The 24,786-nt window shown below is 40.5% G+C and overlaps 1 protein-coding gene across 3 annotated transcripts in view; it reads right to left on the bottom strand.

The window, feature by feature from the left end:
- Positions 1-24,786, bottom strand: part of RBMS1 (RNA binding motif single stranded interacting protein 1) — a 143,423-nt gene that overhangs the window by 79,360 nt on the left and 39,277 nt on the right. Inside the window, exon 1 of one of the 3 annotated variants that reach the window (XM_053982105.1) lies at positions 11,993-12,209. The exons of the other annotated variants lie outside the window; for them this stretch is intronic. Within the exon in view, the coding sequence (XP_053838080.1) occupies positions 11,993-12,055 (63 nt within the window). The 5' untranslated portion in view covers positions 12,056-12,209. Of the gene's footprint in view, positions 1-11,992; positions 12,210-24,786 lie in introns of those variants that run through there. 3 annotated transcript variants of the gene reach the window in all.

The following is a 24,786-nucleotide window of genomic DNA, read 5'->3' as shown; positions in this document are numbered from 1 at the left end:
ATCAAAAGAATAAGAGGAATTAAAAAAAAAAAATTCAGACTGTTTAATTTACCAATGGTACTGTCTCATGAAAGTGGTAACAAAACAGCATTAGGCTGTCAAACAATCCAGAACTAAAGCAACGTTGGTTTTTCATACACAAAGAAAACTGCAGCAAACACACATGATACCTCTGGCAGAGTCTTACAAGTAAGGCAACGAGCAGCATGCACAAACTGGTCTGCTAAAAGTAAGTGAAGTCCTCTGTACATACCACAGGCAGCAATGCTGCTCTGGCCTTAGGGTCAGATTTTCCTTACAGCCATATCTGAAACAAACCCAAGTCAGTCTTTTCTCATTCTTTAAAGGATGATGTTTTGGTAGAAGTTTATCACTTATCAGATCAAATACTCTCTGTCTCCTGATTTTTTACAAATGACAATCTTGTCCAAAATTCTTGTGCATGCAATTCAAAAAACCCCATGCTATATTACTTTATTTATCATTTTCTGTTCTTCTTGATAGCTGTAATTTATATTGAATCATACAAACAGAAGAGTTGTTCTAAGTCACTTCCACAGGCCTCATCAATTTTTTGCGCATATTGCCTTCTAATTTAAAATTTCTCTCTTGATTTGAACCAAGAGACAAAACTTTCTTTTTCTTTTGCAAACTACTGTTCTAACTCATGCAGCTTTTTAACTCAGATTTTAAATTCTGAGAGAAAAGTGATTTTAAGTGGTTAAGAATATCATTCAGATGTCAGAAAGTCAAGCCACACAATATGATGTATTCCAAAATTAAAATGTTTGTGACTTCACAGTGTATGATAACGAACAATCCCCTTTTACACCCAGAAACTTAGTTCTGAAGATCAGTTACAAAGATTTAGCAGCTGTATGCTAAACGAATGCAGGATGCCGTTCCTTGGTGCATCCAAATAGCTGCTGGGGGAATGTCTGACTGCACAATGAATCATTGTCAATTCTGAAATGAAAAACACGAGAATTAGATAACACCTAGGAAAGCTTCCAGACGTACTACGAATACAACATCAATAATATATGAGAAATCCAACTGCCAGGCAGAACTGGTCGTGGCAGTGCAGGTAACAGTCTGACTCAGGCGTGTGAGCGGCTACAGCTGCAAGCAGAGATGATCCAAGGAGCGTTCACAGCGGCCACCCAAGGGTTCAGAAGCCCCTGCAGCCAGCAGGCCACGCATCAGCACAGCTGGCACAACAGCTGCAGCACCCGTGGGAGACAGCCTCCACCTCTGGGTGGTGAAGGGACACGTGGCTTGAACCATGCCTGGTGCTATGTATGGACAGATGACAAACACTAGTCAGGAATAAACTGGTTCATTTGGGCACAGAGCCCAGCTCACCCACAATTTTAATAGTCATGTTTTTACCCTTGGTACAAGAATTCAGCTGAGGAATCACAACCTCTGAAGACACCAGAATATTATAGATGAAGGAAAGTACTTCTAATAAGTACATCTGGAATTGATAATTAACTTTAAAATGCTGCAGTGAGAGGGAATCTGCCCAGCCAATGGCTAACTTTTTAAGACAAATTAATCACTTGCCTCTGCCTACTGCACAACCCCAGTGCTTAGCAACTGCTTTCAGGTTTGTCTTTCACTGTGAACAATTTCAAGGAATCACATTTTCAATTAAGTGTGTTCAGCTGCACTTTTCTTAGCAGTAATCCTTTTATTTGCAGCTTATCTATCTGCACAACAGTTGGATATTTAACACTAATAATCTTGTACACCAGCACTGGTTCACTACAAAAGTCACCATAAATTGAATGATGGTGTATTGCAATTCCTTTAAAAACATCAACAAAAGCTCAAAAACAAACAAACAAACAAAAAACCCCAAATATTTGAATTCTGAATTTATGCAATTTAATTTGATTTCAAATTTTAAATGGGACAACAGAATATTGGCATAAGGACTTCCCAGTTAAAAAAAAAAAAATAGGGAAAAAAACCCTAAACCCTAAGGAAGTTCATTTCATAGGAAAGATAAGGACATAAAACCACTAAAGATAAGTAGATTAAATTTCTGTCAAATCTCAGCCACTGAACCATGACTGAAGTCATGGTTGACTGCCTTTCTGCCCTACAAAGATCTGCTTAGAAATAAACCTACCTATTGCTAACTGTAACCCAACCTTTACTCTTTTCGAAAACTAGAGTTCTACATATTTTCAACATTCCAGTTTCTTGCCAGAATGAACTTTGCCATCGCTAATTTTCTGGAAATAGCAATAATAGCGTTCAGATGAATGTTCTCACAGACCATAAAGAAATTACTTACACAGTACATGACAGGCAGAATTTGAACACAGTTCTATCATTCAAAAAAATCTGCTCTATCCTGAGCTTCAGGGGACAGACAAACATAGACATCTATGTAGGTATGTGTGCATGTGTATATAAATACTTTTTCTCAAGCTATTTAGTCCTAATTGCTGTAGTATTTTAACCACTTGTAGGTGTTAGTATATTTCTGTGCAAAATCTGAGATGTAGAAAACTAATATTAACAAGTACTTTGAAGAGTCAAACCTTAATGATTTAGTTAAGATTATCCAAAATATCAGTAACAGGACCATTTTGAACTTCAGGTCATCATCTTAATCCTTATGAATAACCTTTATAGGTGTGGTTGACCTGGGACTTCTACTATTACCCAGGACAATGACACAACACAGCACTTATTTCAGGGAATGAAGAAGGTGGAGATGGATTCAGTCATTTTGAAAGAGAAGTGATACATCAACAGAGAAGTGTCACATCAAAATAACGTCTTCTGAAATAAGGATAACGCACACAGATAGGCTAGATGTTTCTTTACATTATCTAATATACTGAAATACAAACCCACACATTAATAATACTAAAACAATAATAAAGTGGCAACAGAAACTGTAAACCAAAAAGTACCAATTTGTCAGGAGCTTCAGAGCAGGGAATTCCCAGCAACTTACCAGAATACTTAAAGAACAGTTACATGAAAATCCAGAGTGTCTTTTACAATGACTACGCCAGTCTGCAGCCCTTAGTGACTCTGAGACCATGACACACCACACCTGAGAGATCTAAGAACATTATATTTGCTGGCAATCTGACAAAGTCTGCTTCCAGAGTTAACATGATTTTGTCACTACAACAATCAAAATATCGACCTAATGCAGAAACAATGACTTCCTTAACCATTTCCATCTTGCACTAGCCTCCACAGCATTGTAGAATATTTTAACTGGGAATGGGGGCAACTCTTAGAACACTTAAAAAAAAAAACAAAAAAAAAAAAAAAAAAAAAAAAAAAAAAAAAAAACAAACACAAAAAAAACCAAAAAAAAAAAAAAAAAAAAAAAAAACAAAACAAAACAAAAAAAAAAAAACTAAAAAAGCCCTGCATTCTTCTATTGGTACCACAGTGTGCCCTAGGTATCACCAGCACCTTTAACCAGCTGAAATTCTATATACTGAATTACATCTTAGTATTCTTCACCATTAAAATTACTAAAGATTTCAAATGTATTCTATAGCTCCTCAGTACTGCAGGATAGAACTGGTTCTCTCATCTCAAAAAACGTCCCTAATTCTGGAATATTTACATGTATACATATGCATTGGAGGCATTGATACCCTCAGACTATAAAGAAATCTTATCAGTTATATTTTTGTTTAAGTGAAACACTTTTCTTAAACACCAATTTTGATAAGTATTTCTCACAAGTAGCATTCAGAGATATATCTCCTGGAACGCTAAATAAAAACCAAAAAAATGCCCCTGTTTCAAAGGTTAGTAGATAAGCAATTGTATTTAATTCCTGTCTCAAATGTTTTTTTTCAAATTACACAGAAGTATTTTTAAATAAGCACAAGTACTATCATAATGAGGAACATGCAAGCCAAACAGATTGGGTGGAATAACATTAAAGCAATTTAAATACAATTTGATTCTGAATGTGAGTTTAACACTAACCCCATGATATACCAACTTCTCAACTCGGGTTTCTCATAGGGGAAATTCAGAAGTAGTCTGGTTCTGTCTCAATAAGCACTTTTTGATGTCAGCAGTCTCACCCCATGCAGTGGCACCACCAGCTATATAAATATGCACTGGCATAAGCAAGAGTCTTAAAATTCAGACCTACAAATTTAAACTCTTCTTGAACTTATCTGGAAGACAGACCACTAAACACTTCAAAGGACCTTGTCTGCTGGAGGTTGCTTTCACACCAGACAGAAATCCATGGAGCTGTGTGCTGGCTCTGCCAAAGCCCAGGTTTATCCAGCGTGGCTGCTGCTTTCCCGGGCTCGCAGGAGGCAAGTTCCTGGCCACGGCATGGCACACCCACCGTGTCCCTCCTCTCCCACAGCACAGCCACAGGGGGCCAAGTTAACACAGACTTGCACTGTGTGTTACTTCTACACTACATACTTCAAAGAGTTTCATGTTGTAATAGGTTATTTAAAACCTTGGCTAAGCGATTAGCTAAGCCAAGCCAGAAAAACACACATGCAATGTGGCACTACAAACAGTTCCAAATGGGTCACCATGGCCGTGCTCAAAGGTGGGCACACAGGTGACACACACCTGCAGTCACCTGCAGCAGCTGGAGTGACAGGGTCTCCCTCACTCCCATAGTAGCCCACCAAAATATCTGCTGCACAACTGTTTAAAGCATTATCAGCAAATTGTACATAAAGGCAGAACAGAAAGAAAAGTACCATAAGACTTGAAATTCCTTCATAATTTCATACAAAGGATCTCCTTTGCAACACACCAGCCATCTCTTTAGTGCTCAGCTGAAGAGCACTCCAAAGCCTGGGCAGCATTGCACCTGGGGATGCCCAAGAGACATCACTGCTTCCAAAGCAGGAAAAAACAACCTATGGTCTGGTGAAAGAGGCAGCACCGACTTCTAAAATAAAAAGCAATGTCTACCCCTTACCCTTCAAGTGGGTTAAGAACAAATAAAATACAGAGAAATACAGAGCCTTAAATCAGAGTCTCTTCTCCAAACACAACTTGAAGTGACAGGGTTGGACAATACCCAGTCTCCCTGAGAAGAGTGGAGGTTGTGTGCCACATGCCTGAATATAAGGTAAAGGAAACTTCCAACTCCTGTACTACTATGTTGTTCGGGGTTTTTTTCATTTCTCCACTTTAAGAATTCTATATTTTTTATTTGTGGACTTGTTAACAAGGACCTGCATTTGATTTTACCCTTGCCTGCCTGGTGTTTGGAGTGATTTTGGATTGTTGCAGTGGCACAAGCACAACCTGATAAAGTTTCTGTGGGTCAAGTAAAACTTAAAGCAGGATTGTGAATCACCTCAGAGTAGCCAAGAATCTGTGAACACTGCTTCAGATTTTCAAAAATATCTGGATAATCCTTCACCAAGTTGCAGCAGCCTTCCTGGGAGCTGGTAAGACCACAGGCATGAGAAGTGCCCTGCGCTGACAATCCTGAGAAAAGCTCCCTTGTAACGCTCATCCAAACTCCCACCTGAATCCTTAGATTTCACTGCTCAAGCACAGTAAAAATGGAAGTGACATACACATACTTCGAATATCCTAAAGGACTGAATTCTAACATTGTTATGCTGTAGTACCCAAATGACAGAATATATGAGCTGTAGCTAACCAAAGGACTCATGTTTCTACTTTATTGAACAAAGCACCATATGGTAGAGGAGATTCTGATCTGAGAAAACAATACAAGGTAAGGAAAAAAATAAATCCCCTTCTCGTCTAAGCAGAAAAAAACCCACACAATAAGGTGTGAAAGTGCCATTGCCAATAAGAGACATTGTAAAGAAACAGAATCAATGGTGAAATAAAGTTACATATATTTAGTTGCAGTAAAGAAGCATTTCATTTCACAAGCAGGTAAGTATCAGGCTAGACTAAGTTTGATGCTCACCCTGCCCTGGTGTTTCTGCTGTTCTTCAACAAATGAAAATGAGGCCCAAATGAGGCTCCCCAGAACAATGTGTTGCTTGTTTCCACTGCAACTTCACAAAGTTCTACAATTCTATCAAACAAGTAAATTCTAAATACCCACTCTATTTGACACATCATTTTTCTAGAGCAGAATACTTGAAACAAATAAGGCACACATGAGTGATTTCCTACACAATTATAGTTAAGCGTACAGCATGGCTTTTATGAGGACATATTATTATTATATATTTATACATTTCTGTAGTTGGCAGCTATTATTTTCCAACAGACCCTAGAGCGGATATATCCTTATGCTACATCATAAATTCCAAAAAAGACATTTTTGAAATGTGGTAACTATATTTTTGTCTTGAAGAGCTTCTAAGACTTCAAAATACGCAAAATATGTGCTAGATAGTTTTAAGCCAATGCATCAATGTTAAGATTGGTATAGAGTTTTACTGTTAAAAATCAATTTACTTAAACAGTAATAAAAATTACTACTTTTAAATTCCTAGAAATAAACTAACTCAAACTGCCACAAACCTAGGTAATCTTGAATTTGTTTAATGCAATCTCTCACCAGCATTCAGTTACTTCAACTGCAGCTTAAAACTACTTTGTGAGTCAATACACAGCTGCAGCTACACTGCCTTAACTGCAGTCTCTTGAGGGAAACAGCTAAAACTGTGCTAATCACAGTAACCAGCCCTTACAGCACATGATTTTTTTGTTGTGTGTATGTTTCCTAAGTTGCTGGGTTAGGAGGCTTGTGCTTATCTAATCCATGGTTCCCCTCCTCGTTTCTCCTCTATTTCTAACTCATCCCTTCCCTTTCCTGTTGCATCAGGAAGCTGCAAATACAGTGGCTTCTGCAGGGCTGTTATAATTACCACAGTACACTGCAATTCTGAAACATATGCAAAATAACTCACAATTTCTTCAACAAGGCTCAAGAACTTTCAAATGTGCTTCTGCTGGCTTTTTGAAATACTTCTGACCAACACTTCTTCCAAGATCAAAACATCTCCATGCACCTCTTCATTAGGATTACAGATTTATAAGCCTTCACACTGTCCCCCAAGTAAGATGTTTTAAAACAACTGGCTGTAGAAAATGAGAAAAACATTGATAAGAAGTTGGAAACAGATCCATGAGGGAAATCTACTATAGGTTCCTAGTCTCCATTGACTTCTTTTGTTATACACCACCTCGTGCAACAAGCAAAGGTCAATTTCAACCACAAATTTACAAGGGGAAAAAAAATGCATACTGAAACAGTTATAATGTCGAATGATCATTATTTTTATTTACTTGGTTTGCAGCACTGTGCGGATGTTTTAGGAGCCATCTCAAGCTTGCAGGAAAGAATTTTCCACTCCCTTCCTTCCTTCCCCTCTCCTCCCTGCCAGGAGTTACAGTTTAAAGGATCTAACTCTTCTGAAATGTGTTAACTCAAGCAATTTTTTTAACAGTTGGAAGTTTCAGGGGAAAAAAAATGAACCCAAAACAAAACAGCAGATGTTCAAGACACAGACTTCTATCTTCCTTTCCATGTGAATCTAAATGGCAAAGACACCTACTTTAAACAATAACACTTCCAAAGAGACAAATATATTGTTCACCCTGTTAGAAATACTAAACAAAAACTTCAAACTGCCAAATACAGATAAGACAATTATATCACTTTTTATAATCTATAACATCATGCCTGAACAAGATAAGGTGTTCCCTTTTATTTCTTTCATTCACGTTTTGGTACAAGCATAGAAACCCACTGACTGAGTAGTTTTGCTCCCTTGAGAATAAAGCAGAACTTCACAAACAATCTTACAGATGCACTTAAAACATTAAAGTAGCTGGTACTTAATGTGGGAGTTCAGTTCTATGAAACCCAGGTAGATCCTTTAACATTGTAATACAATGTAAAGGGAAATACAGTCTGTCACCTCAAGCCAGTGATACAAAATTACAATTCTTATAGTTCTGAGAGAAAGAAACAAAAAGAAACTAATCCCATTTATTTCTGTAACCACAGATATCTGCTCAATCTTAGGCACCTCAGCCTCCCCCCTGCCGCAGCACCATCCATACACACAGGAGGTGTTGTGTCAAATCCCTCTGGGCACAGACTGCTCCATGGAGCTGCGTGTTTTGAGTTATGACCATGCCCAGGTCTTGCAAGTTTAATGAGGTTCCTTCTCACACACACAGACACCACACACAGCGCCAACTGGGAAATTGTAAAGTAGGATTACAGGTGTAGCTTCTTGATAGGTTAAACCTATAGATAGAGTGAAAGGCTAATCTACACTTTTAGCCTGAGACTGGCAAAAGCTTTCTCCATTTAACTGTCATAAGAAACCCATCTTAACCTTCAACTTTTAGAAAACCTAACCTGCGACACAACACTTGATATTAACAGAGTTACAAGAAAAGATCAAAAGCTTTGTCTGTCCCTCCATACACAGGCCAAACCTCAAATCAGTGTCAAATTCCTCACGTGCAGCTACACCCAGTTAATCTTCTTGAAAGCAGTAAACTATGTAAATCTCCTCAAGCTGGCAAGACAAACATTACACTCATCAAAATGTAACAAGAATCACCATTACTGGGCAAAGCTGTTAAAAGGCACAGACACTGGGCTGAGCACCCAGGCTGGGCTGGTACGACCCTGCACTCGCCTCCTTCCCAGGCCTCCAGAGCTGCTTCTGGCTTCCTCGTCGAGAAACCTGAGAGCAGAGGAACCTCCCTGCACAAAGCAATTTAAAATCCCTAATCAAATAGCTGGAGTAGCTCTGTAGATTCAAGGAGCAGATGGCAGGAGAAAGCCTAATTTTCCATTTACGATAATTTTACAGAGTGTAGAAATATTTACTTCAGAGAAGCGCCTCCCAATTTACATGAGAATGACAAAAGTGGGAGGAGGGACAGAGAATCATCTTGCTCTCAACAAACCAAGAGCTAAAAAATCCTGTATTAAGCAGTATATTGTATGTAATTTTGTTTCCTTTTCATTATGATGCACACACGTGCATTCTTTACAATAGCGCAAATAACCTTGATAGCAAAAGTCTTAGATTACACCTTTTTCAGACAGGATGTATGGCTATGAGTGTTGTGATAGGTTATTATCACAGATATTGTGTGGCTTTCATTCTTTAACAAGACCTACATCTGCATTTCAAATTACTTCTCAGATGAGTAGTCGCTCATTTAAGCAACGACTCAATTTTAAGCCTGGTAAGAGTATTTTTAATATGCCTGTCTGTCCATAATACAGGAAATCCTTTTGAGCAGAGACCAAATTTTACTATTCTTACAAGTATGCCAGAAGAGAGAAGATGATCAGGCCAGTCAAATCTGACCTGAAATTGAGAATGTTGACTCGCTCCTACATGCCAGAGTTGCACAGTGTAGATACAACAGGTAACAAAAATATTATAGGCACGGATTTGTTTATAAAACAAACATAGTTATTTGAGAAAACAAAAAAAGAGTATGGGTAAAGATCTGAACCTACTCTATCTATATGGCATTTTGTCAATGTTTTAAATTAAGGTATAAATCCACATTATATTACAATGTCTTAAAAATAAATCAGGTTAGTGTCACCTTGCCTTTTATCAGTTAACCACTCATTTTTTCAATTGAATCTGCTATAGACTCTTAAAAATTAAACAGGATTGTACTAAACATGAAGTGTTCTTTTATTATTCTGATATGTATTAAAATACCAACAGACACATACAAGCTACTCAAAAGATTTTAATTTCTCTTGTAAGTTATTTTAAATTGTTTCAGCTTCACATATGACACACTGGTAGCATAGGAAATCCAGTTACTCCATTTAGAGACAGTGGCTGACAACTTTTCCTACACTAAGAGTACCTAGTGTCTCAGGCTAAAGCTCAACTACAATGCAATTGTCTGAATACGGGTTACACAGAGCATACAGGGACTTAATCTCAACTTTTCTTAATTATCAAGGGTTGAAAAATTAGGCTTGCAGCGCTCTTCAGCACTGTTTGACATCAGCTAACCCCTGCAGGTGAAGTCGGAGTGAAAGGGAGATCAGAAAGCCAATCGCTAATCGACATGAGTCTACATGAATGAAGCTAATAGGCATTTTCCATGGACTTAACTGGAGAAAAGCACAAACCCTGGCTCCTTATATACCAAGTGTTTGAGTAGAGAATAGCTACACACTAACAAAAGAAACCTTTGGTACCCAGGGTCTTAAGCCCGCATAATACCCCTGCATTCATTTCTTTCTCTGCCTATTGGGGAAAAAGGGTCTGTTTGTTTTTCTGATTCAGTCGGCCCTTTTAGCTCTTTGAATCTAAGGAGTGCACTGTGAAAAGAAGAGCATCTTATCAGCCTGCTCCAGACCAGCAGGCAAACTCACATCCGCACATAAAACACAGCCCTGCCAGCACGAGGCCTGGCCCCACTGCCCTCGGCTCCTGCCAGCACCCTGCCCCGCACCCGACACTGCACAGCCACACAAGGGGCCTTCCTTGATTAATGGTCCTCTCAGAGAGAGCACGAAATAGTATCTGATGCACTGGCTTCATTTATAAAGTATGCAGGAGCACCAGACAAGATAATCAGCATGGGCGTATCCAGGACATTTATTAACAACAAACCAAAACCAGTGCACACAATAAGCATGTTTTATTATGTATGGACTTGAACACTTTGACTACAAGATGCAAAGATAACTCCATACACTGCTGGACAGCATCTGCAGAGCACTGCTGAGATAACACACCAGTGATTCTTATCAAAAAGATATTTCTATAAAATAACAGGGAGGAGAAAGGAAATAGCAATTTTTACTTAAGCTTCTGAAAATATGAGTCTAACTTTCACTGTCATGCAGGTTAGCTACACATGTGTCATCCCAACAATACATCAAGAGTTCAAAATTTCCAAGCCTATGTCCCCATTATTTATATGAAACCCTTCACTGTGTGCAGCAGTGATATCTGATTTCCTATTTCTACCCTTAATGCATTCTGACCCCAAGCAAAATAGGATGAACTTCCCCAGTATTGCTGACTGAACCTGTCAAATTACTCGTTTCAGCTACTAAGTGCAGCAGACACAGAAGGATTTTTTTCTCACCTGGAAAGAAGCCTGCCATAGTATTTTTGGCATGCTTTGTCAAGCCGGTAGCTTGTCAGTGACCTCTACTCCATTTACCCTCTGGCACACATACAGAGCACGCTTTCCCATTAACTTAAACTGTAAGGGTTTTTTGTTTCTTTTTTTTTTTTAATTTAATCGAAGAGTCAATGCAAACTAATACACTAAGAAGTAAATAATGTAAGATTAATATCAACATTGCATCTTGTGTGCGCAAAAAGTGCAGCCAAAGACAAACGGTCCAGCAAGGTTGTAACGCAACTATTTCAAATATTTTATTTCCAGCGACTAAACAAACAAAGAAATTCCTCTTTCAGTACAGCACCATAGATGCGAGTGCTCCGAGCTTATCAGAGAGATCACTCTGCCCATGAAATGTCACAGGGTCCCCCTGTGCCCCCGTCGGGGGGAGTTGGGGAGCACCCGAAGGGCGGCGGAGCTTTTCTGGAGGGTTGTTTGAAAGAAAAAAATGCGCCCGGATCCCCTCGCTCATTTCACGCCGAGTGAAAAACATCCAGCCCCAAGTTTCGCTGTTGCGACACCGGGTCCTTTCTAACCTGTTGCCGAGCCCGGCGGGGCCGGCACCCGCCCGGCCTCCGGCGGCCGCCCCGCACCGCCCCGCACGCCCCGCGAAGGTGACCCGGCGGCGGCCGCCCCGGCACTCGACAAGGTCACGGTGCGGCTCTTCAGAGGAGGTTTAAAAACAAAAAAAAAAAAAAAAAAAAGGAGAAGAGAGTTTCGTTTTTCAAATCCCAGCTCTCGAGAAGTGAGCAGGCTGCAAGCCGCAACTCACGCCAGTCGCCATCCCTCTCCCCACTCCTTCCCCAGCACCTCGGGGCTGCGGGGGGGACGCGGGGGTGCCACAAACCCATGCATCCCCCTCCCTTACCTGCTTCCGATAGGGGGTCCGACCGCCGCCCGTCGCGCTGCTGTTGCTGCTGGGGAAGATCATCGCCCCGCCTGATCCCCCGCTCCCCCTCGGGATGGGGAGCAACTTTGGCGGCCGCCGGGCTGCGGCGCGGCGGGGCTGCAGGGCGCTCTCCGCCTCCGTGCCTTCTCCGCCGGCTGCGGCTCCTCGAACCCTCCGCTCGGCCCCCGCCCTGCCCGGCCCGGCCCCGCTCCGCGTCGACCCTACCCCGCGCCGGCCGCCCAGGCTGCCATCCACGGGCCCCCGCTGACCGCCGCCGGCTGCCCCAGCCCAGCCCAGCCCGGCCCGGCCCAGCCCGGCCCGGCCCGGCCCCACCTCCCGCCGGCCTCAACCACCGCCTAGCAGAGGGAGGGAACGGGCGGGGAAGCGCCGAGCCGCGGCGGAGAAGCGCGGAGCGGGCGCGGTGTTCGCGCCCCGCCCCGTCCTGCGCGGGGAGAGGGGCGCGGAGCGGGGCGCGGCGCCAGGGGAGGCGCGGAGCGGGGCGGCGGGCGCGGACCCCCCCGCGCCGCGCAATGGTTGCGCCAGAGAGGGGCGCGGGGGGGCGGCGGGCCCGCGTGCCGCGCATTCCGCCGCGGGGCGCGCCCGGCGGGGTCCCGACCCCCGAGCGGCCGGAGCGGCACATCCCGCGGCGCCCCGGCTGCGGCGGGGACAGCCGCGTTTGGTGCACCCCACAACTGCGGGGCTGACCGCTCCGAGGCGATAAACACTGCGCCCTTTAACTCTCCTAAGTTTTTCTTGACTAGGGATGGGGAGGGGGGAGGAACATCCGGTCACAGCCCTCTCCAGTGCCTCAAGGCAGCATTTGGGAAGCGAGGGGAAATTCTTAAGTCTCCTCACGAAATTTAGGCCTAGGAAACGTTACAGTTCTTAGGCTGTAAGACAAGGACATACGGAGTCAAGGAGTTCCCAACTTCACTCCTGGTACTCTGCACTGTTTACATTACTATATTTACATTACCCACTGATGTTGACAATCTAGTTTCTAAGAAAGTCCAGAGCTATAGATCTGTCAGGCCACTGACTGATCAGTGACACTGCAGAACTTCTGTCATGGACATGCATCATCAAGCACCTTTTGGTTTCTCTTCCTCTTTCTGACAATACGGTGGCCCTGATCCCATACACCCCAACGTGGCCATAGGAAACAGCTGGGAAGAAACAGAAAATTGCCAGGTAGTTCATTACTGAAAAGCCAAATAACATCTGAAAATGCTAGTATTTACAATAACATATAATTCTCAATTACTGACTTCCCTAGAAATAATCTCTAAGTATTTTGGTATCCTAATATATTGCTACTACAGATCAGAGCCCATCTGAATACAGCAAACAATAGGAAAGCATCAACACTTGGCAGAACTGCGTTCTGCATAACTTTCCTTTTTTCCCTCTTTCAAGTCCTAAAATGGATCTCATTCCATTTGGCCTTGATTTGATAACACAAGTTTGAGGTCTAGTAGTACTGGATGAAAAGCACTAAAGCACTGCAGCCACATGGTGATCACTGGCACTGGAAAATATTTGATGGAATAAGTTTGTACCAGCAGACTTTATGTCAGGTCAGGTATTGTCTGTCTGTACTACCCTAGCCTCATGTTGCATCACAGAACATTCGTATTCCCACTGTTGGCATAAAGCTAACACAGAGACTTAATGCTAGGATAAATTCAGACTCCCTGGTCTGGTTAAGGCCTCATGCCTACTTCACAACACCAGCTGGCAACAGTGCTGAAAAAGCAACAGTTTAGCAACTGATTCTGGGTGAAACCTTTTTTTTTATTATTTTTTTCCTTTCTCTGATCAGTTTAATTTTTTTAAGTTCATTTCCTTTGTTGGGTTCAGCATGTGGCTGTGCTGCTGCTTGTGCCAGTGTAATGGAGGAGGTAGCAGTGAGCAAAAATAAGCAGGGGCAAGAGGGTGGATATGAGTGCTTGTTTTGGCAGCAGTACCAGATTACATTGGCTTAATACGTTCATGTACCTGTGGCTTAATTTGACAAAAATGTAGCTGTGTGCTCATGCCTTCCTGAGATGTACCACACACAGCAGTCGATCTGTGCTCCAATCTGACTTATTTCAGCCCCTTGATCACAGATCTGACTCAGTGCTGGAGAACTGTCTTAAAGCAATACAAACTGGAACAGTGACAGGCTACTTCTCCTGCTCAGATCTCTATTCCCAAGTGAAAAACAGAAAAATATTTTCTGGACAGTGTTGTAGTCACCCCAAAGGGGTGACAAAGCTTAAGTCTGCTCCACCTACGGGAGGGCTTTGTTAGCCGGAGATGTCTATAGTGACCACACCTTCCCCTCGCAGGGAAAAGCTTTTCAAAAGCCATCAATCATCCCTTGCTTCCTTCCCTCTCTTCCTGCCCCACCCCCCAGGGAAGAGGCTGGAGGGATGTAAACACTATATGCTCGACTGGGTCTCAGTCACTGTCATACCAGGGAAGCCTCTCAAGAATATTCCAAAGCAGTATCTGAAACGCTGCCATCTTGCTCACTCTGGTGTCACATGTCCCAAGGCTTCCTGTGATTTGGACACGATTTCCCTCTCTTAGATTCAGTATGTGGCCCATTTCTCTCAGTTAGCAGTACTCTCTTTCCTAACGTAGTAGGAAAACACATAGCAACAAATATAATCCTGTAAACATCTACTAGATCACAATCTAACAGTATCTGATTATTTATTTTTGTTAAGGAAAAACTCATTACAGAATTTTCTGGGAACAAAACTTGATATAATTTCCTATGCGCTAATGTGTCTATCAACATTATCTGTTCTTTTTAAGAGGCTTGAGTAATCTGTCTCCATTTTTGTCTCAAACATGGAAATAGCTGCCTTCCAGTAGATTTGACAATGTTATCAAGAACACAGAGACTCCTTACAGTAGTGTGTCTGGGGAGAAATGGACAGCAAAGCTAAATTGAAACAAGCAAGTTTCTGACTGGACATCAGGACAGCCAGACATTGCTCTGAGAGGCTGTGCACTCTCCATTCTTGAGCATTTCCAAGACCAGAATGAATATAGCCCAAAGCAACCTGACCTGATCATTTTGCTGATGCTGCTTTGGGCTGGAGGTTGGACTATAGATCCCCTGAGGTCCCTCCCAATCTGAAGCTATGCTCATATGAAAAAGCTGCTTTGCTCTTTCTCCCAAACATAGGCAAAATTATTTCTCTGTAAAACCCTGTACTTGAGATTATTTTTATAAAGCTCAAGATAAGTGCCTTGACTTTTCAGTACTTGCGCACTGATATATCAGTTCAAGTACTGACAATAGTTTTCCTACATATTTTCTGAGATGCAAGAAGCATGCCTTGTTTGCAAAGAACAGCCTCTGTCTTACTCACTTAGCAATGCTAAAACTGTAAAATGTATGCAAATATGATCCAAAAAATCATATTTTCAAGGACTTCATTATTAACTGCATACAACAGGTGTGAACAGACTTGCAGGTAGCCAGGCATATTGCTGCTTGATAATTGAGCAATTCCTTTTGATCCTGAGGGAAAAAGGTGACCACAGAGTCTAAGAGTGCCTCCTCTATAAATCATTCAGAGCTTCTTTAAATTACCCAGAGTTGCTTATTTAGGAAAAAAAGGAAAACTTATGAGCAGCTCTGGTGCATTTCAGAAATACAATGTAGCAATTTACACGTTCTGTTTTATTAGTTTGCTTACAGGCTTGCAGAGAGATGGTTATAAATACAGAAAGAAAGACTTGTCTGGAAACCTTGTCTGGAGACAACTGAAAGTACTCAAGAATCTTTCCAGTAATGCTTATCAATCTTAACAAACAGTAGACTGGCAAAACCAAGCCATTATTTTAAAAACAGTTCTACGCATTTAAGCTGCTACTTTACCATTTCTGTTCTAAATCAAATTCATGGCTTCCCTTACTTATCTCAAAATTCAACCAAAGTAGCTATTTCCCCTTAGGGCATTCAGTGCCTCTGCAGGGCAGATGGTCTCTCAGCCCTGGATCTGCTTTAAATGGGAAACTTACAGTCTATTGCAAACCCCTGTGAGTCCAGAGTGGATCTCCTGAATTTCCTTACAAGTCTGCTCTCCTGACCACTTCAGGGCTTTCTGAAGACCCACTAGTGGAAAAGTGACTGTGGGCACCCATTTCCCCACCTTGAGGGTACTGAGGAGACTGTTGTCACAATGTTCAGTTCCCTGAGCATCCATCCTCTCATCACACCTGGTCATGTGGAGAAAGATAAAAACTAGAGCAGGCAGGAAGCTGAGCCACAACAATGCAAAAATACTTTTAAATACCCTATGCAAGCCAAGGAAACAGAACGCAGGGCTGAACTTTGAGAGATATTAAGCATGTCCTATGAAGTGTTAATAAAGGGATATGTGAAGCTGAGTATCATAGAGAAGCAATTTTTAATTTTTGGCTTTAATTCATCTATTAGAACTGAAAGCATGAAAAGAATTTGTAGCAACCAAAGGAACAGAATAAACTTCATTACATGGGAAGCTCCTTCAGAGATAAGTTATCTAATAATTAATTGTTTTTATTTAAGTATTCCCAGTATGCAGGTAATGAAAGAAATCTGTATCTAGCTAAGTGAGGATGAGAAGAGGACAGTAGAAATGGGACACAGTAATTTTGTGAACATGTCAAATACTTCATATATAAAATTTTCTCTAAATTTTCTTTTTTATTAGAAAACAAAAATTATTATGAAATAAGGACTTCTGCAGAAGTATATGATGTGCTAAGAGTGAGGTATTGCATACACAATGAGAAGCTGTTGTTAAAGAATGCAGTCTTCAAAATACTCACATGAAAAAAAAAATCATATTATCACTCACTATGAATTATGTGTGCACAATCACTGTAAGATATTTTTTTTATCTGAACGCATCAGCTCATTCTCTCTGGGAGTCCTCCAACTCCTCCTCTGATTTTCCCATCACCTATACTGTGGAAGTTTTTCCCTTAAATCCAACAGCTCTCTGTGAAAAAAGAGCAGTCCTGTGCCCCCTGCAGTGCTCACAGAATGCACCTGCTGTAGCCATTGGGGTTGTACCTCCAGTGACATGCTTTGACTCCTATTCATTTTGGCTTGCTGTTCAATCCTTCCATGCTTCCTTAAATGTTCTTGGAAAGACACTTAATATAAATTGCACAATTATACATAATTGTTGCCATTCCTTCACTGATGACTGGTATTAAGAATATGAACATAGTGAGCAACACAATCTTCTGCTAATGCCATGCCAGCATTTTATATTATGGAAAGCACTATTTATTATTTGAAAGACACAACAAGATACTTCTTTATAGAAGCATTTCCACTGTCAAACAAATGCCCTTCCTAAATATACCCTATATATTCTGGGAAGCACAAGTATGAAACTAATTACTGTAAAGGATTACTATGTAAGAGAAGTTTAAGGAGGCTGCTCATAATCAGTAATGAAAACACAAGACAAAATCCAATCCTCATTTGTGGAATGAACTGAAATGACTCTTAAAGATCTCATTTCTGCCATTATCCTGATAATGTTGCCAGACACTTGTTTGAAACTATAAAGCAGTCAAAGTGTGTAAACAGCTGCCAAATATATTATAGAATAAAATAATAAAGTCTGTCCAAAATGACAAAGCATATTGCTTTTTCTGCTTTGTTATGAACTATGTAGAAAGTTCATCAACATTATATTGGATAATATTTATTTTTTAACAGAGACTACTAAGAAGAGCTTACTGTTTTGACTTCCTTTTTTGACTGTGCATTTTTACATTTTGTGCAGAATAAATTTATGGAACAATAGAAGAAGAAAGCAAAAATATTTGCTAAGTATTTTCTAGGAAACAATGACTCCATGCAGCTATTTGATTTTTATATATTTACATTTTAATATAGATATTAATAAAAGCAGCAAAATCTGGAAATACACAAACTTCTTAAACTTCACTTTGTGAGGTTCTAAAGCAGGGTCACATATTCCATTTTTTAACCAGAAAAAATGCTCTTTCTAGCCACAGTATGTTCAATTTTGGTATGCTGGGTTTTTTTGGATGACATTATTCACCATATTGACCAGGACTGAATGGTTACTATTTCATGAGAATTTTAGAAATAAGAAAGAAATTAAAAGACTCCTACATTTAAAATTTCTTTAAAGATTGAGAACAGTTAATGACAATGAGAAGATAAATCACTGCACAATGGTTAGAGTGGAAGGTGTGACCACAAATTGGCCAGACATATTTTTTTCCTTTGTGTATTGTTTTTTTTTTTTTTTTTGGTCTCTTAGGCCAAGAAATACCTTCAGATTTATCAGTGCACTGCTGCTATAGAAAAAAAAAAATTCAGCCTCTTGCCTGGTCTTTGCACATCTATAAGTAGGGACATACATTTTGAATCCATGAATGAAACAGGCACTATTTGCATTGTAAGCAAATTTGTACTAATGCAATGAGGAGCAGGCAGGAATCATAACACACGTGGAAAAAAAGGAAGAGGACAGAGAAAGTCATGTATGATATGATATGATACATTAAAAAGATGGATTGTCATCACTAGTGCAAAATCAGGCTCGTACACTCAAGCATGGGCTTGAAAATACCCGAGGAAAAGCCAGAGCAGGTCCTGTTCTGCAAAGCTCTGCTGCAGGCAGCAGGATCACCGGCAGCAGCCATGAGCCAGACTGGGGACTGTGTACAGTAGGTGCATACATGTGGGTACCTTGGAACAAAACCACAAAACACCACTCTTTCCAAAGTTTTGTCCTAACATGACTCTTCTTGGGTTTTTTCCCTCTCCCTGAAATGAAGTCCTGTCGTGTTTGTTCGACAAATACTAGTAGCCAAGTGAAGAACTGACAGCTCTACCCACTAACAAGCACTGTGCAAATTTTTCCTGTCCTCACACACTTCCCTGTCAATTAACCTCATTTCTGACCTGCAAATGTCTCTACAGTGCTCCAACTCCCCTGAGTACACCATCAACACTGTACCAGCTCTCTGAGGTCCATTTACATGATCTCGGCTGGAGTGTGAGAAACTAATTTACATATAGATTTCAAAGGGGCATATAAATTTTATCTGTTTCAAAATTACAGCCTTTACCCTGTGTGTTTGTTTTATAATCACCTATAAACACAAAGATGTTTGTTTATAATGCACAATCTGATTTTAATGACCTAATTTAGAGTACAAAGTGAAGAAACAAAATCACGTGTCAGAAGTTAAGCAAACGTTCAATAATGAGCCTTAACCTTATCTCATTTTCAATATCTTTAAAATAAAAATATCCACATAAAACTTGATACAATAGTTCCTGAAGTCCCTGGAATAGCTTACATTTCTGAGGCATTATGTATTTCGGTCTGCCAAAGAAGCTGTAAATTGTATTTTTCCTCTAAAAGTACATGTTCTACCCCTCTGAATTTTTAAATTGTGTACTTGATATATCTGCAGCACCTCCACAACATCAATATAGCACAGAACAAAATGACCAACAAGAAAATTCTTCCTCCCATGTAAATTCAGTGCTCATAATGGTTATTCTGGCTCATGGTCATGGCAATGAAAGACCTCCACCATCAAGGCACTCAGCATTGCCATTGGAAGGTTCCCCATGGCCCAGTAACCTGCAGAGCCCACCCTCAGAGGTGAAAGAAGGGTGCAGCTCCTGCTGATGCAGCCCTTCCCCTAAGGGCAATAGGATCCTGAAGGTGTAGGTTGTGGCTGATGCACCACAGACAGGTGAAAAGCAGGAGCGGAACACCAAAGCCATCTTCTGACATGTCTATCCATCAGCTGCAAACAAGGAGTTTCTGCCACTTTTGCTCTGAGCTAAACTAGCAACCAACTGCATTGCTACCCCAAGTCTGCATCCTTACCATCAGCATTTGAGTTTCTGTAATTTAAATTCAGATATGATCTGAATATTTATGTTCAGTAATCAGTAAATTAATCAAGATGGCTAGGACAGTTTATTTCAGGGAGTAATTCATAGACTTATTTACTAATATTCCATACTAAGTGTCATGGGCTGGCAGCAGCACAAATCATGGTGGGAAAATATTTTATTGCATCATAATTAAGTTTTACATTTATTTAGGCAAATAGATTCTTAGCGTTGTTTTCAACACATTCTCTTGAGTTGGATTCAAAGTATTTATCAGGTACTGCACAACCATATTTCAAAGGTCTGCTCACGAATATCAATGCACATAAATCAAAGATAAAACCTGAAATGAAATCCTGGTCTGATCAATAGATTTACCAGCAAGTCCCAGATTTCACCCAGGATGAAAGCACTTACACTGTGCTTTTGTGATTTACTGAGTTTATTCCTCAATATATTTAATGATCAGAGATGCTGAAAAGGAAGAAAGCTTCTATTCCTTTCCCCTCTCCTGCTCTAGCTTCATGGTTATGAGCCCTTTGCTTAATCCACTCTTCCTTTTGCTTACTGATTCAAGTCACTAACCCTGCATCTTTTCTTTCTGCCATGGCAGGGAGTCGAGTTGGGTCACTGAGGTGTCTAACAAAATCCTCACAAGTTAAGTGGCAGGAGCACACAGCTGGGGGAAGGCAAGGTGGGAAGATGTGTGTCCCTTCTGGGAGCAGGCTGGGTGGTTTAGCTCAGTCTAGGCCTCCCTCATGGAATTTTACTCAAGACATTTTCAACCAAATGAGAACCATTTTTTTAACAATACATTTCCAGTCATATTCCAGAAAAGTGAAGTTACTGCAACAACCAGACCCAGACGTGTTATGCAGATGCACTGCAAGAGAGGTGGGTGAGCAAGTTCAGATAACACAAGAATTAGGCTGAACTTTCGCCCCTAGTTCCAGTGTTCTTTGAAGTTCTTCACTGCCTTGGCAACTCCTCCCCCTATCTTCCACTATTGCAGCTTCTGTCAGAAGCTCTGCATAGTCAGGATTTTCTCCATTCTGGGATGTTCAAAAAGAATTTTGCACTAAGCTCCCCAGGGGCCAGATCTTCACAATGTTTCCGTGCTTGCAAGTACAGCTTGCTACACTCTTTTCTCAGAAGAGCGAAACTCCCAGCTGTGTTTGCTGAATGGGGCTCTAAGACAAAAATTACTTCTGCAAATGGCTACGGGAACTTTCTATGAGTACTCACTAGGAGGAAATAAGATGATCTTCCTCTAGCAGGACTTAAATTTGGATAATTTTCTCAGTAGCATTTTAACATGAATCTGTGAATATATGCCCATGCATACACATCAGGCTTTTGCTATTTATCCATCAAAACCACAAGTAAACAACTGCCCAGGACCTGGTCCTTTTGTCCCCAGTATAATCCAGAAGTACATAATGAAAACAACTGGGCGCTATCATAATATTGCTTTTGACCCCAAGACACAATTTACCATTCACTATTCTAAAGATCATTGAGAAGTTCTCTTGTAAATATTTGCTTACATAATTTGTTTACAGATGGACCTTTGTTGTATTTTTCAAATTTATCTGTCAGATATAGTATTCAACCCAATTAGCTGAACTTCAGTCCAAAATACCATCTTGACTATATTTGGTGAAGTTTGGACAAATAGAATGCCTTTGGAGACCCACAGATACCACTGCTCCAGAACGCGGGCTTAGGTACTCAAGAAGCAAGGAAAGGGTAATGAGTTGGAAAGGCAAACATGCCTACTTCTTATACCTTCATTGTTATCAGTTACTCTACAGCAGACAGTCTCATTACTATAAATTGCAACTAGAGGCACTTTTGCCTTGCAAAGGAATTCATAAAAACATGTCAGATCATGTCAGCTGAGATGTTATATAAATCACATTCTGCACTAAGTGAAAAAATACATTTTGCATCCAAGGAATTTTAGATTGTTTTCTGAGCAGAGCCCACTGTTTCACAACTCAAGAAGAATTTTCATCAGAATTATAGACATCATTTAAAAGACATGAAAGTTGAAAATCTAAATATGCCTAAATGCTTCCATTTTAATCCCCTTGTTCATTATATTTCCACTACAGTTGCTACTTCATTCCGCAGAAGGGCTGTTCCCAACAATGCCTCAGAGTGTGTAAGCACACCATTAACTTCTGTGCGTGCATGTATGGAAATGACATTACCCAGAGAAAAAGGAGTGCTCTGAAATCAACTACAAATGTAATGACAGGAGGTATGAGTAAAGAAAAATCCTTATATTCTAATACTAACTTCAACTGCTCCTGCCACCAGTAACTAACTATTAACTTTTTCTGACACTATGAAGTCTTTGACTTTCTTAAATATGATTCAGTATTTGGTAACTTGAGATGGAATAAACCTTTTTTCCCTAGTGACAACATACAATATGACAATTTCATGGGTGTAAATCATGTAGGCACATGATTTTGCAGAATCTAAGCTAGAGTGAAAAAAAGACAAGAGAGCTGCATTAATCCCTTGGTGACTATATTCAGTGGGCTAAACCTTAGTTTCACCAGCAGATTTGACCAGATTTTTCTTTCTTCATTCTCACAGAATGAAAAAGAAAAATAGGAGAGGCTGAGTCTTTGAGATAAAAATGACTTAAACTGCAAAATAAAGCCCAATTTGCATCTTCGTTTAAAAAAAAAAACAAACCTGTAATTACATATTTTGTATCAAAATATGTAATACCTGGCCACAAATCAGCCTAAGCAGCATCACAAGTAACAACTCATGTTGGGCTTCCTTGCTGTAGTTTTTACTAATGTCATCATTGGATACAGAAAAAATCTGTTTATTTCCACTAAAAAAATCAGGTTAAGTCTTTAAAATGTCACCACTGTAGACGACCTTTAATTTTTTAACAAAACAAAAGGCAGTCTCAAATTAACTAAAAGGTTAATTCTAGAATGTATTACCATAACATTGTCATTTAAAATAATACATCCCCTTATAATCTATATTTCAGATTCCTCAACTACAGCTGGTTTAAATACTTAAAATTGTCTAAATACTGATTTCCTATTATGTTTGGCTGATAAAATTCGTGTTGAATCAAAACTTTGTTAAAATGCTAAACCAGCCAGGCAACGTGTCCCTCATTAACCACCAACTACTTCTTGACTGGCACTGTCGATTGCCTGCTAGGCAGCTCACCCTACAATGGAAATTATTTTGTGGTATCTACCTACAGATCTCAGTTTGTGCTGGACTACTCCTCCTTCTTGCTTCTTTCATGAACTGTAAACTATAAAGTAAACATATGGGGGGGCAGGGGAGGAGAGGAAACCCTGCCTCTTTAAGCTGAGAAACTCCAGGCTTCCAAAGACAGATAGTGCTTAATACTATTTACTGTTCCACTGCAATTACTTGGTAGCTGATGAAACCAATAAACACTGTTTGGCAGAATGGGGACTTGCGACTACTTGAGCAGATGTGAGCTCCTTTTCTTCACTGAGATTTCATTTGTAGCAGACCTGATTTAAGAGATGTTTCTCCCTGCCATAGCATTCCCCCTCCACATCCATGCCAGCCACTTATTCCATCCTTCAAAGCAGACATTACCGCACTCCTTAGCGGGATTGAATCAACTGCTTTATGTGGGTGTGCTATGAAGTGAAAAATTGATACAGTTTAAATCTGTACATATTCATATATATGTTTTCCTAATGTTCTGATGTAGAGATGCTGTGACACAACAGGATTGGCTAGACCTGGGAAAAGAGGCAGAACTTGTAAATCCCACCCAACTGCCAAGGGAACAGCAACATCAAGTCTGACTGCAGAGCCCTGACCAGCCACAAAACTGAAAGCAAGCAGTTACTCGGGTAGCTGCACATAAAATGTTCTCATTTTGAGAGACATTTGCAAACACAGAATGTCCTTAGTTTTGTGTTCAAATCTCAAAGAAACTTGCAAACAATATAATCTCTTGTTTGAAACCATGCCTCAGTGAAAGACACTGTGGTATACTATGTGCTTGGAAACAAACTAATAAACCTCTACAACGAGAAGGAAAATGATGTGATTTATTAATTTGAATATCAGCGGTTTAAAAAACAATGTGGAGATGTTGCACATTTAACAAAAAGCTTAGGTTCACAAATTTCCTCACGTGCAGGGCAAATCTTTCTTCAACAGCTGAAATCATGGTTACAGTAACTTCCTATTCAGTCATTTCCTTAATTAAACCATTGAACTTTAATGTGAAATGCAGCCATTACAAAACCAGAAAGGAATCTGAACAATAACAATCCAGTCAAATGGGCAGTGCAATTAGCAACAGCAATGTCAAGAACACTGGCTGGCACGTTTTGTTTGGAATCAATGATGCTGTAATTCCCTGAGATATTAAATGAAGTTCAAGTAAACTCTGTGCTGGATCAAAGCTGCATGAGCTTCATGATACGATGCAGTGAAAACTTGGCACAAATGGGCTCTCCTTAGTAAAGGTTACTTAAAAAACAAACTGTAAGTCATCTTTTTCCCACGTTTTTGAAAGGTGACAACTTTAGTCCAGCAATAGCTGTGCCTCATCATCATCTCAAACATCTGTCCTGCTCTGAAACAGAAGATTACCCAAATGGACTCACTTTTAGCCCCTTTTTGCCTCCCTTCTACTCCAACTTTGTAGTCCCCAGTGGTGCCCAAAAGGTCAATGTTCTCATTTTAAGCAGGCTCTTTCCTGTGGACAGTCACTACATTCATGCCTGTCTTTGCCTCCCACAAATGGTCCAAATGCCCAGACAACCAAAAGCCAACACCTGGGAGGATGCTGGTCAGCGCTGCTCTACCCAGGGCAGTGCCTGCTGCACCAGCG

This window comes from Vidua macroura, chromosome 7 (assembly GCF_024509145.1).
Source record: "Vidua macroura isolate BioBank_ID:100142 chromosome 7, ASM2450914v1, whole genome shotgun sequence".
NCBI classification, from domain to species: domain Eukaryota; kingdom Metazoa; phylum Chordata; class Aves; order Passeriformes; family Viduidae; genus Vidua; species Vidua macroura.
The sequence above is the reverse complement of the archived record's forward strand: the minus strand, read 5'-3'. Positions and strand labels throughout refer to the sequence as shown.